The sequence below is a fragment of the Physeter macrocephalus genome, chromosome 13, assembly GCF_002837175.3.
Source record: "Physeter macrocephalus isolate SW-GA chromosome 13, ASM283717v5, whole genome shotgun sequence".
In the NCBI taxonomy this organism is placed as follows: domain Eukaryota; kingdom Metazoa; phylum Chordata; class Mammalia; order Artiodactyla; family Physeteridae; genus Physeter; species Physeter macrocephalus.
Genome location: NC_041226.1, coordinates 78,427,442 through 78,439,362, shown reverse-complemented (window position 1 = coordinate 78,439,362; position 11,921 = coordinate 78,427,442). Strand labels below are relative to the sequence as shown.

At 46.1% G+C, this 11,921-nt stretch overlaps 1 protein-coding gene across 1 annotated transcript in view; it reads right to left on the bottom strand.

Annotated features, from left to right (window-relative positions):
• Positions 1–11,921, bottom strand: part of MYO16 (myosin XVI) — a 432,588-nt gene that overhangs the window by 31,441 nt on the left and 389,226 nt on the right. The window contains exon 33 of the mRNA XM_024123222.3: positions 1,394–1,552. Within this exon, the coding sequence (XP_023978990.2) occupies positions 1,394–1,552 (159 nt within the window). The remainder of the gene's footprint in view (positions 1–1,393; positions 1,553–11,921) is intronic.

Here is an 11,921-nt window from a genome sequence, read left to right as displayed (position 1 = left end):
ATTGCGGAGCACAGGCTCCGGACGCGCAGGCTCAGCGGCCATGGCCCACGGGCCCAGCCGCTCCGCGGCATGTGGGATCCTCCCGGATCAGGGCACGAACCCGTGTCCCCTGCATCGGCAGGCGGACTCTCAACCACTGCGCCACCAGGGAAGCCCAACCTGGTTCTTTTTGATTATGTGTTGAGCTTTGTAGTTGAAAAATGGTTTGTAAGGACATTCTGAAGTCTCGAATACTGTAATTGTCCTTTGGGATAGATTATACTTTTTTTCTCCCAGGTACCTGTGGGCCCTGTCAATCCTGGAGGACCTCAGTCCTGCCCCAGGGATTGAGAAGATCCATAGCTGAGCTGGGGTTCCTGGTTTTTCTTCTGACTCTCAGGATGGACCCTTCAAGGCTTCACCCCAGGGCCTTGGCAGGTGCTGGACTCAACCTGTCCCCACAATCCTAAAAGGCACAGCCAAGCTTCTCAGCTACCTCCTGTGGACTCAGTGAACGCCCCCAGTGTCCTTCAGAGAAAAGCCTAGAATATAGGCCTCTTTGCTTGGCCTTCATTGCATCCCATGGCCACCTTCTCAGTCTCTTCAAGAAAAGATTGGTCTGAATTTTCCCTTCAGACAATACTAGAAACCCTGGGCTTCTTCTAGTATGGGAGGAATAGGCTATTTGTTTAAGCCACTATTAGACAGGGTTTGGATACACACAGTCAAGCCAATTTCTACAGGATACCTTCACTGATACACTCACATCGAACACCTAAAGCCAGGGTGGTGTTTACCATTCCTTCAGTAGTATTTTCCTTCACACTTTTGAGATATGAAAAGAAAAAGGGGAGGGGGGAGGGATAAATTAGGAGTTTGGGATTAAAATACATACACTGTTATATATAAAATAGATAACCCACAGGGACCTATTGTATAGCACGGGAAACTATACTCAATTGCTTGTAATAATCTATAAGGGAAAAGAATACACACACACACATATATATATATATATACATACACATATACACACACATATATATATCTGAATCACTTTGCTGTACACCTGAAACTAACCAACATTATAAATCAACTATATTGCAATAAAATTTTTTTTAATAAATAAATGTTTAAAAGAAATGAAAAATATATTTTTCATTAAGAATACTGTTAACCACAGACCAAACACTCCATAAAAATCTCTGAAAAGTCAACTAATACCGAATGCAATTTGAATTCTTTAACTTGAAAATAAGAAGTTGACAACACACCCTAAAGGAATATTTCATACTTTATACCCTTTTCCAGTTTTTAAGCCTACTTCATTTTTGTTTTAATTCCATTCTCCCTAGAAAGTTGATACAACTTAGAACGTATATCTATTTACATCTGGGTGTAAAGAAGTGCTTACCGTTTGAGACGGAATTTCCATTTTCAGCAGCAATCGCGCTGGAGAGTGAATTAGATAATTGAATCCCATGGTTATTTGCATTTCTATCTTGGGTCTCTGATGCAATTTCTGATGTACCAAGATCATCTCGGCTAGTAAGGTTCATGTTAGTTTCAAAACCTGAAACAAATTGTAAAAAAAAATTCTTCTTTTCTGATAAAGTGTGCTGAGCAAGTTGAATCAAATAGTGGAAGGAAATAATAAAACTTATGAAAAGAAACATTAATTATGTTTGAAACAGTAAATTAATAATCACCCTTAATCAAACGTATAGCCTACAAAATATTCACCAAATTTTGACATAACACTGTTAAACATAATGGGATGCATCCAGTGGCAATGATGAATTTCATAACTTGTTATTTTCAAACCTTATTATGAAATTCTATACAGAATTTTTGATGTCATATGTCTAATTACTTGTCATTACAGAACTGCCTATCTTGAGAAGGTTATTTCCTAAAAGAAGCATGGCAATTTATTCATGTTTCAGAAGTTTTCTGAGTTTTTAAATTAAGTCGAGCTGAGGCAACCTTAGAGTTTTGAAAAAAATGTAACAAATACATTTCCTCTATTGTTACAAGGTTTATTATCCACTTAGGAATACTAAACTTCAAAACCCTACTTCTGCATTCTATACAGTAACAAAATTACCTAAATGTTTAATGCACGTGCTGTATTGAGTTCTCTGAGGTGAAGAACACAGAAGCCACTGTCCACATTAGGCTGAAGAATTAAAGAAGTGCCCCAACCCTCTGGGGAATTTCTGTTCAACATCAGGCATCTGCCATGTTGCTTCCGTCCCTTGTCTGTGGGTGCAGAGTAGATTCTGGGTATCTCTTAGTCAGACTGTTCTGAAGTTTTAGGCCAACACATTATTCGAAAAGGACAATAAACATAATATGCTTTATTATATTTTACGGCAGAAGGAAGCAGGGGGCCAGCCCCCCAGAGCTCATCTCCAAGGCTGGGCTTGACAGGATCCTAGCTCTCCCTCCTGGATGCTGTCTCCCCTTGCCCTTGAGACTTGCACTCAGATAGCACCCAGGCCCTCAGCATTTACCCAGATGCTCACGCTGACACATTTCGGTGCCTGGATACGCATTCCCTATGCCTGGGATGCCCTCTCCCCGCTCAACGCTCTTTCCTCCCCGCCATCAGTAATCTTGCTCAGAGCATCTTCTGTGCAGTGCAGTGGCCGCTCCTTTACAAGTGAGCAGGTCTGGCGTGCCCAGGCAGAAGGCCGTTCCAAGGCTTAGAGAAGGAAGAGCTGGACAGATAGAATGAGGGCAAAATGAGCAGGGCTTCGACAACCAGGTGGAAGAACTTCTATTTCCATGACCCAGGGAGTAGCTCCAGGCTCCCTGCATTTAAAAAACAAGTGAAGAGGCTTTGGCCAGGCCAAAGTGGGAAGAGCGGCCAAGGCGAGGTCGGGTGATCGTCACCATCTCAGCTCTTGACAGCCAGAGATTATTGAACGGGCTGGAACTGAAAGAGTATCTATTCAACTTGGTCAACTCTCTTTTGCCTTTTTAAAAATAATCTTCTGAAAATTAGTAAAACAGGTTTGGTTTTAAAGCTATCTCAAGACACAGACATTCACCTGCTTTTATTTCTCTTTCAGCTTTTTTTTGTTTCACTCTTTAATTCAGTTGTTGATTGAATGCTTACTCTGGCCAGACTCCTCCACTAGCTGGAGGTCCAGTAATGAGTAGACAGGTAGCTTGGAGCGTGGCCCGCAGGACGGTGATTGGCAACCAACAGGCAAGCAGATGAAGGAATTGGTGGCTCCCAGCTGGGTGGCAGTGGGGCTGGGCAGCCCCGGTTCTCTGGCAGTGGGTCAGGGAACCTTCTCCAGAGGGTCCCGTTTAGGCTCAGAGTGTGAAGCACGGCGTAGCACCTAGGTAACAGGGACGTGCTCTTAGGTCTGGCGGTACAGGACCCAGTCCTCTGAGACACTGTGTGAACCCCTGGTGCGAATATGTGATGCTAGCTTCCCCCACAATGGGTTTCTATCTCACAAACAACTGCTACATGTAAATTATAGTCGAACCCTCCATTTTTTGCTATTAAAGTTAAAAAAATATTTTCATATTTCCAATCAGCAGGTTCACTTGTAGCCAAGAAATGTTGTAAAATGTGTCACAAAACTTAGGCTGTGATCCTTACGTTATCTACTCAAATTTTCTCTATGTTATTACCTTAAGAGCGCACTTCCGTCTATTCCAAGGATGGCTCTGGATTGGAATAAGGGAGCGAGTCCTTCTTAAGACGGAAGAATAAGTGGTCAACCTGGTGACAATTATTCACACTGTTGTTACGGTAATTACCATCTCCTGCATGTTTATTATGTGCCAATCCCCTGCTAGAGGTGGGACTTGACTTAGTTCTCATTTTCACAACAATTCTGAAGAGCTGTCACTCCCTCGCCTGTTTTTGAGATGAGGTCACTGAGGCCTGGGGAGGTGAATCTACCCGCAAACATTTCACAGTGAGCCTGTGTGTTGCCGCTGGGTTTAGACCAAGGCGTGCAGGGCTCTGCCGTCCGCCCACACTCATTCTTTGGCTTGGCCCCTTCCGTAAAGGCTTTCTTCCTTATTTCCTTTGCTGATGTAAAGAATAAAGCAGCTTCTTTTCTGTGCCTTTATCACCCATGCCTCAGTGGTAATGAACTGGGAACCCCAGCTTGAAAAACTGTCCTCTAGCCACTGACATAGAGTTGCAACATCAACATCGACATCGCCGCTTTGGGGTTATGCTTCTTCATGAATATTAACCGAGGGATTCTTGGTTACTACATTCTGTGTCAGCCTCTTCTCATAAACACCCTGACTCCACGTTGAACCCGTGCACGAGAGTCTGTGCTCCAACTTGTTCATTTCTCAATTCAACCCCAATGAGGTTTTGACTCTCAAAAATTTGATTTTGCTGTAAAGTTGTCAGTTTCATGCAAGAACGGTTGCACCATTCCTCGTCAAAAGTACACCCATTATTTAAACACTGAAGGAATTGCGACAGCCTCCCATCAAGAGGACCCTGGCACGAAGTCTGAAGAAGGCTTGGTTATAAAAGTGCAGGTACAGGACGCACATTTTGTGGAAAATTTAAAAAAACAATACAGAGCAAATACAGTCATCAAGTTTGTTCATATGCCTCCAAGCCATGGTCAGCAGGGTTTTGAGGGTAAAGAAAAGTCACACCAAAAGAAAATATCTGAGATTCTCAATGAATCTAAGCAAACAAGTAGGGAAGCGAGGGCTGGAAAATCCCACGTAGAGATTTAAGGGTGTGTCTGAGTCTTTTTTGTATCTCTGCATCTTGTGAAATCAGTGGCCTGTGTAGTTCAGCCTTCTGATGGGTGCATCGTAACATTAGCTAATTCGAATTCCTGTGGAATTTTCTTGTAGCCTGTGCACAGGGTTTCTCTGTGACCGCCCCCTGCTTCCTGGTGCTGTTCTCACAGGTACAGGAAGGATGAATCACATCGGGGGATGTGACTCAAAGATACAGTCTCCGTCTTTACATTAAGGTAGGATGACTGAACACAAGTATGCACTGAAGGCACATTCAAGTTGAGTATTAATCGAACGAGACAATTCTACCAAATCTCGAAATATGAATGCAAAAACAATTCTGTAGTCCAGTGCTAGCTTTTATATAACCAGAGTATCAGGCTGGGTGGCTGTGATGTTTTGAAAACTGTGGTTTTCAATAGGAGATGATACTGCACCCCACGCCCGCCACCCCTCACCCCCGACCTCTCCAGGGAACATTTGACTCTGTCTGGAGACATTTTTGGTCGTCACACCGGGGAGGTGGGTGCTACTGGCATCTAGTGGTTAGAGGTAAGGGTTGCTGCAAAACCCCCTACAATGAACAGGACAGGCCTCCAGGATGAAGACTGGGGCACAAGACACCTGGCCTGGGATGTCAATAGGGCCGAGGTTGACAAACACTGCTTTAAAAACTAAGTCATGGGATTTCTCTGGCGGTCCAGTGGTTAAGACTCCACGCTTCCACTGCAGGGGGCACTGGTTCGATCCCTGGTTGGGGGAACTGAGATGCCACGTGTCACGTGGCGTAGCCAAAAGAAAAAAATTTTTTTATTAATTAAAAAAAAAAGCTAAGTCAGTTCATGCCATTTCCCACTCATATCTCTCCACTGGTTTCTTACTTTGCTCGGGTCACGATCCAAAGGCTTCCTGAGGCTGAGGGACCCTCCAGGAGCCCGCTCCCTGCTCACCTTGGACCTCATTTCCAACTGCCCACCTGCCACACCCCTCCCCAGCCCCACAGGCTTCTCTGCATTCCCCCACTCATCCACTCACTCTCCCGGAGTGAAGCCGGGGGCTCTGCGCTTTGTTCAGGGCTCCGCACAAACTACCCTGAGCAGAAAGGCCTTCCCAACCACCTTCTGGAAAACGGCACCCCTCTCCCTTCCCCGGGTCAGTTTCTGTCCTCACAACTTGCTTTAGCTTTCTACATGGTCCTTCTCACCACATGACATGTTACGCTTCAAGCGTTTGTTTGTTTTCTGTCTCCACCTTCCAGAAAATCGACACCACGAGCTCAAATGCAATCTTGGTGCCTCCAAGGGTGCCTGCACATAGTAGGTGCTCACTAAGTATTTGTTGAAAGAAAGAGAAAAAAGAATGAATAATAAATGAATGAATACAACAAGATTGCTATAAAAAAATCCACTTTCTTAAAGAAACCACACTCTGTGTAACTGCGAAATAGTTGACAAGTTTACTAACTGAAGAATTCATGTGAGTTATTACAGAGAACTCATACACCGCAGCAATCATTTCTCCCCATTCACATGAGATTACTGGAAACATATAGAAGGATTTCCACTGTTAATGATATGCCTTGAGTTCTAATCTCCACTTATTTAACATTTTAAGGTAAGGAAATTTCAGTGTGTGCGGTAAACATGTTTTACTCATTCAAAGAGCCAGAGCTGTTTTCTTTCTACCTAAGAGTGTTAAACTGGACAAGACACAATAGCCAAGATACGGAAGCAACCCGCGGATGGATGAATGGATAAAGAAGATGTGGTACACATATGCAATGGAATACTACTCAGCCATAAAAAGAATGAAATCTTGTCATTCGTGACTACATGGATGGACCTTGAAGGTATCAGGTTAAGTGAAATAAGTCAGAAAGAGACAGACAAATTACTGTATGATTTCACTTACATGTGGAATTTAAAAAACAAAACAAATGAACAAACATAACAAAACAGACACAGAGTCATAGATACAGAGAGCAAACAGGTAGTTGCCAGAGGGAAGGGTGGCAGGGGATGAGAGAAATAGGTGAGGGAGATTGAGAGGAACGAAGCTTCCGGTTACAGAATAAATGAGTCACGGGTATGAAATGTACAGAGTGGGGAATATAGTCAATAATAAGGTCATAGCTTTTAAACAACAAACAAAATCAAAGGGCCAGAGCTGTTTGATTTCAACCTAAGAGCGTTAACTTGCAGAAGAAAACACTTGTGAATACTGGAAATCTATTCCTGACCGACGGTAGGAGATTCCGTGTTTTCACTATTTTCCCACTAATTACCACTGATAATTATGTCATTATTGTCCTACAAATACACAAGGTTCATGCATAGTTGCTTTTTTAAAAAGTCTTACTTTACATGGTTTTACAATGTCGAATGTCAGGAAATTATCATCGATTTGGTCAGTGTTGACTCCTGGAATCTTGGAGGCTGGAGACGACAGGTGGAAGCCGCTTGACCCCAAGTCCTCAGGGGAGGCTCCAGACCACACGCCACTTTCAAAGACCACTGCTAAGGCCCATGGGAGTCAAGCAAAGCACCCACAGTTAACATCTGTGTGCCTGACAGCTTTTTCTGACAGAGTTTCTACAGCAATGTTGTTGTAGTGATTTTTTGGTTACTTCTTCTTCTTTCTCTTTCTTTCAACAGATCTTTACTGAGCATCCAGTGTACGCAGGCACTGTTCTAAGCACAGAACAATGAGTATTTTGCTTTGCTTTATCTTCTCATTTTAAATAAACGTCCACTTTGCTCCCTAAATTTTGGTCATTTTTATTCTTTTTCTTAAAGAAGTTTCTCCTTCCCCCAATTGCATAAGTTTCAGTTTCTTGAAAACAAAAAAACCCAGAACCCGTCCCAAACATAGAGGGTCCTGGCAGCAATGCATCTGATCCAGTCCCGGCTCTCGCTGGGAGATGTCACTGAATAAGGTGACAAGGGCGCATGACGTCTGGCTCTCACTGATACTCCGTGGAAGCTTGCTGCTGTTTTACACGATCCTCAGAGCAATGTCCAAGCAGAAAAAGCCTAGCTCTTCACTGGTCACAGGACTGGAGTGCAAGTTTACCTGGGAGTCAGAGGTGTAAGTTCACGGAAGGGGACATGTCTGGAAGAGGAGAGGAAGCAGGGTTTTGCTGGGAGACGGAGGCTAAGCAGAGGAAATTCTCTCAGGAAAGGGATGCAAAGATTTTCAGGGGAGGAGAGAAGCTTCTTACTAGGGAGGAAGATGACTCCTTGAATAAGTTTGGGGCGCTCGAGAAACACGTGAGTGCAGTGAGCGACTCAGAGAACTCCCTCCAAATCTACAGCCAAAGGAAAGGGGCAAAAGGCACAGGGGCTGGTCCATCCGTGGGAAACAGTGAGATGCCGTTGAGTTGGCGGCCACTCTGGGGGCTTTGTGTGAGCTGAATGCAGAGTGATGAGCCGTGGGCCAACCACGCTCCTCCTCTACAGCAGGAGGCTTCTCCAGGGATGGAACACGTAATTCTGAAGTCCTACACAGGTCAGATGGTACGCAAAGAATTAGCCAAGAGCTTTTAGAAATATATACCTAAAAGAAATGATTCCTTAAATGCTCCCATTCTCGAGGGGTGATGAGACACAATAAACGACAGCAATGTACGGAAACAATTGACAAAGCGCAAGAAGAAAAAGCACAAATGACCGTCCAGCTATCTTGGGGGATTTGGGGATGAGTCACCTGTACTAGTCACGGTGGGGTGTGCATTCGACTCAGCTGAGTTAACGTTGGCTGGGCTGTGTGTGTGTGTGTGTGTGTGTGTGTGTGTGTGTGTGTGTGTGTGTGTGCGTTAAAGCCTTTGACACTGAAAATGCCAACACATACAGGAGATCCAGGGTGCATCCTAACAGGTGCCTCTTCTCAGGCTTCCGGATGGTGATCGACTCGAAGGTGATCGTCTCCAGAACACCTTCAGCAGCAGACCAGGGGCAGAAAGGAAAGCCGTGCAAATGCCCAGGGATCCACAGGAGCGGCGGGGGCTTCAGTGGCCAGGGGAGCCCCGCAGGGCGGGCATGGGGAGGAAACACTGGATTTGCAAGCAGGGACAGAATGTGGCGAGGAGGAGGGAAAAGGAAGCCACAACGTAGCAGTAGAGTGAGCACGTGGTGGGCTCTGCCCCAGCTCTGCCCTGGGGTGTGGGACGAGCCTGGACCTTCCGGGCCATCACACAGGGAGTTCCAGCCAGTATCCGAGTGAGCCTGCGCCCGGAAGGAGGCTGTATCTGTACAGTGTTACTCATCCAGCAACAAACGTGTACAGCTGACCAGCTTCGAAGGGAGATTGCAAACGGAAAGGCAGTGAGAATTTATAGACTCGGGCAGCTGCAGGAGTGCAGGTGGGGTTTCACCGAGGTGCAGATCCCGGGGAGTAAGTCAGGGCCAGCGATGAGGGCGCGGTTAGGGCCGCGAACGTGGACTCAAGCGACAGCCGCCTACCCGAGGGTTAACCCGAGTGGCGATGGGTTGAACAAGAGCATATTCGTTAGGACTGAAAAGCTAACGTCTCGGGGAGACTTAAACATCTCTTCTCTCGGGAGGGAGGATCTCTTCCAGGAAAAGTGACATTCCTACAAGTAAAGAGGCAGACGGCAGAGCACACGTGATGGTGGATACGAACGGTCAGGTGTAAGCACGGAGGGTGGGAGGCTGGCAGACTGGAAAGGCTTCCTGAAGCAGGGGGAGGCTCAGGGTACCCAATGCCACAGAAAGGTCAAGGAGAACGAGGAAGGACTGAGCGATGGAGTGTTTCTTTAGGAAGAGTGCTTAAAAACATCACTTCTCTCTTGGTTACCTGGACTTGAGATAGCTTTAGGGTGTATTTTGGAAACGGATGAGATTAAGATCCAGGTTTCTGGAACGCAGGAGAAAAACACACTACAGCTGTTTGACTGATTTAAGGTCGAGAGTGCCATGCAAGGCATCAAAAACGTGAAAATACGTTTTAAACTCACTACTCATGCTGGCTATCATTCATTCTGCAACTCTAGAGGAAAATTCCTCTTCAGAAAGGCTACTGCAGGGAGGAATGTGCTTGCTGCTTCCTGTTTGGCATTAAGGAAAAGCACAAAGCCTGCGAGAGGAGCCCGGCAGGGTCCTGCCCTCTCGTTTCTAAAAGTGAGAAGTCGCAGCTCGACTCTGCTGACAGACACACAGATGGCGGGTCACTACACGTGGGTAGGACCCCTCAGACCCGAAATCGGCATATCCAGCTTGTGTTAAACCAAATCTACTTTGAGTTCCAAGGTACAGTGCCTTTTAAATCTCTTATTTCTCTGAACTCTTACGTTATTGCACGTGAGGAAAACACACACACACACACACACACACACACAAATAAGGATCTAGAGGTCACTCTCCAGGCCCCCTGCACTCTAACAGGCTTCTCGGACGTGAATGAGACTCTTTCCTTATCCATGAGAGTCTAACCCAGGCGTTTGGCAGATCGCCTCAGAGAGACACAAATGTCAAGGGTAGGGATTCAGGTAGACGCAGTGGCTGGTCCTAAACTCAAGCAGGAAGAGAGCTTTCACGGGTGGCGTCGTGCAAGGAGATGGCAGATGTCGGCAGAGGGCACATCATCTAAGAGGTGTGGGTCAGGAGGGCACACGGAAGAGGCGTGTGTTTTGAACAGCAGGAGTCTGACCCTAAGCGACGTGAACCAGGCTTCCTCACCCCTTTGCTAATTGTCCCAGAAATGGATCAAGAGAGGGCTTCCATGTCTACCGGTGTTGGGGACCTCACGAGGTCCCCATGCGATGACTCTTGTGGCAGCCGCGTTCCACGACGTGGTCATATGGCTATAAGAACTGATTACTCAAGAAGCAGAAAAGGACAACCCTGCGGCGACTGGCAAGGATGGGTGGGCTGAGAACACGTATTAGCTGCACTTGCTTCTTACCCTAAGAGGCTGGAGCCGGCCCCCGGTGTTCCTCCCTCCTTTTAAAAAACCCCTTATGAATTCATCATTCTTGAATAGATCAAGATGGCTCTTGACCTTGCGCGTTGAGCAGTCTTCTGCGGCAGAAAGTGTCACCAAGACGCACGCTTGGGGTTAAGTCGGGTGGAAGGAAAGGGCTTCCTTGCCCACCCCGCCTTAGCCCCCCCCACCCACTCCCCTGCCAAGTCTTAGGAGATGGTTTGTGCTAAAAACACCAACCGAGGCAGGAAATAGAGTGATATCTTCAACAACATATGTGCTGAGCAGGGCAAGAATGTACCCATAGTAAAGCTAAAAAATGACTGTCAGTATAAATAAGGTTTGCAGAACCCAAAAAGGCACAGAGAATTATGTTGTGTCAACTTTCTTTTCAGTTTGACGAGCTGTGGCTCCTTTTGGGCCCAACTCTCCCGTCCCTGCCATCGCGGGAAGAAGCATGGCCACCCTTTTCTTTCCCTGGAGCTCGCCTCCCCTATAATGAGCTGAATTTGCAACATCTAAACAACAAGCTGGCCTGGCCCGGAGACCCGCTCCTCGTGTCTAATCTCACGGGTCACGCGGGTATTTATATAGCTGGTATTTTTACATTTCCTCCACGCCAGGTGGTAACATAAATCCAGGAGGCCTGGAACGCCCCACCTGCACAGCTGCACTAGGTGGACAGTGTATGTCCTGGCTTAGGTGTGTGCTTTTCTCCAGAAAGCAAAGGTGGAGAGGACGATATTCCTTTCCTTTTATTGGGAGCTTTCGGTATTTGTTGACACTTGTATGGCGTCACGTGGATGGGACAGGTGGTAGTACCCACCATCTGAAAAAAACAAGGAGGGTACCCCCAAGACACCTCCATCAGCTTCTACATCCTTTCTCAGGGGAACAACCGACACCCAGCAGCAGATCCCTTTAGAATAAGAACTGCTTATTTATTTATGTTTTCCTTTCCATGAGAATTGTATTGACTTCATCTTGTCTCTTGGTATTTAGCTCGTCCTGGAGCCCTTCTTGGATTTTTAATGTTTAGCTGAATTGTTTAAGAACAACGACTTCAGTCCTTGAGAAATATATAATCTACGTTTGCTCCGTTGCAGGGACACCAGCTTGTGCTCCCGTCGCAACGTGCTGTTCTAGTGCCTTCTGTCCCTCCCCTACCTTCACCACGTGAACCTCAGAACAACCAGAGACGTGGCTGAATCACTTACATGTCATACGAGACAAACTCTCATTGTTGGCATTCATTT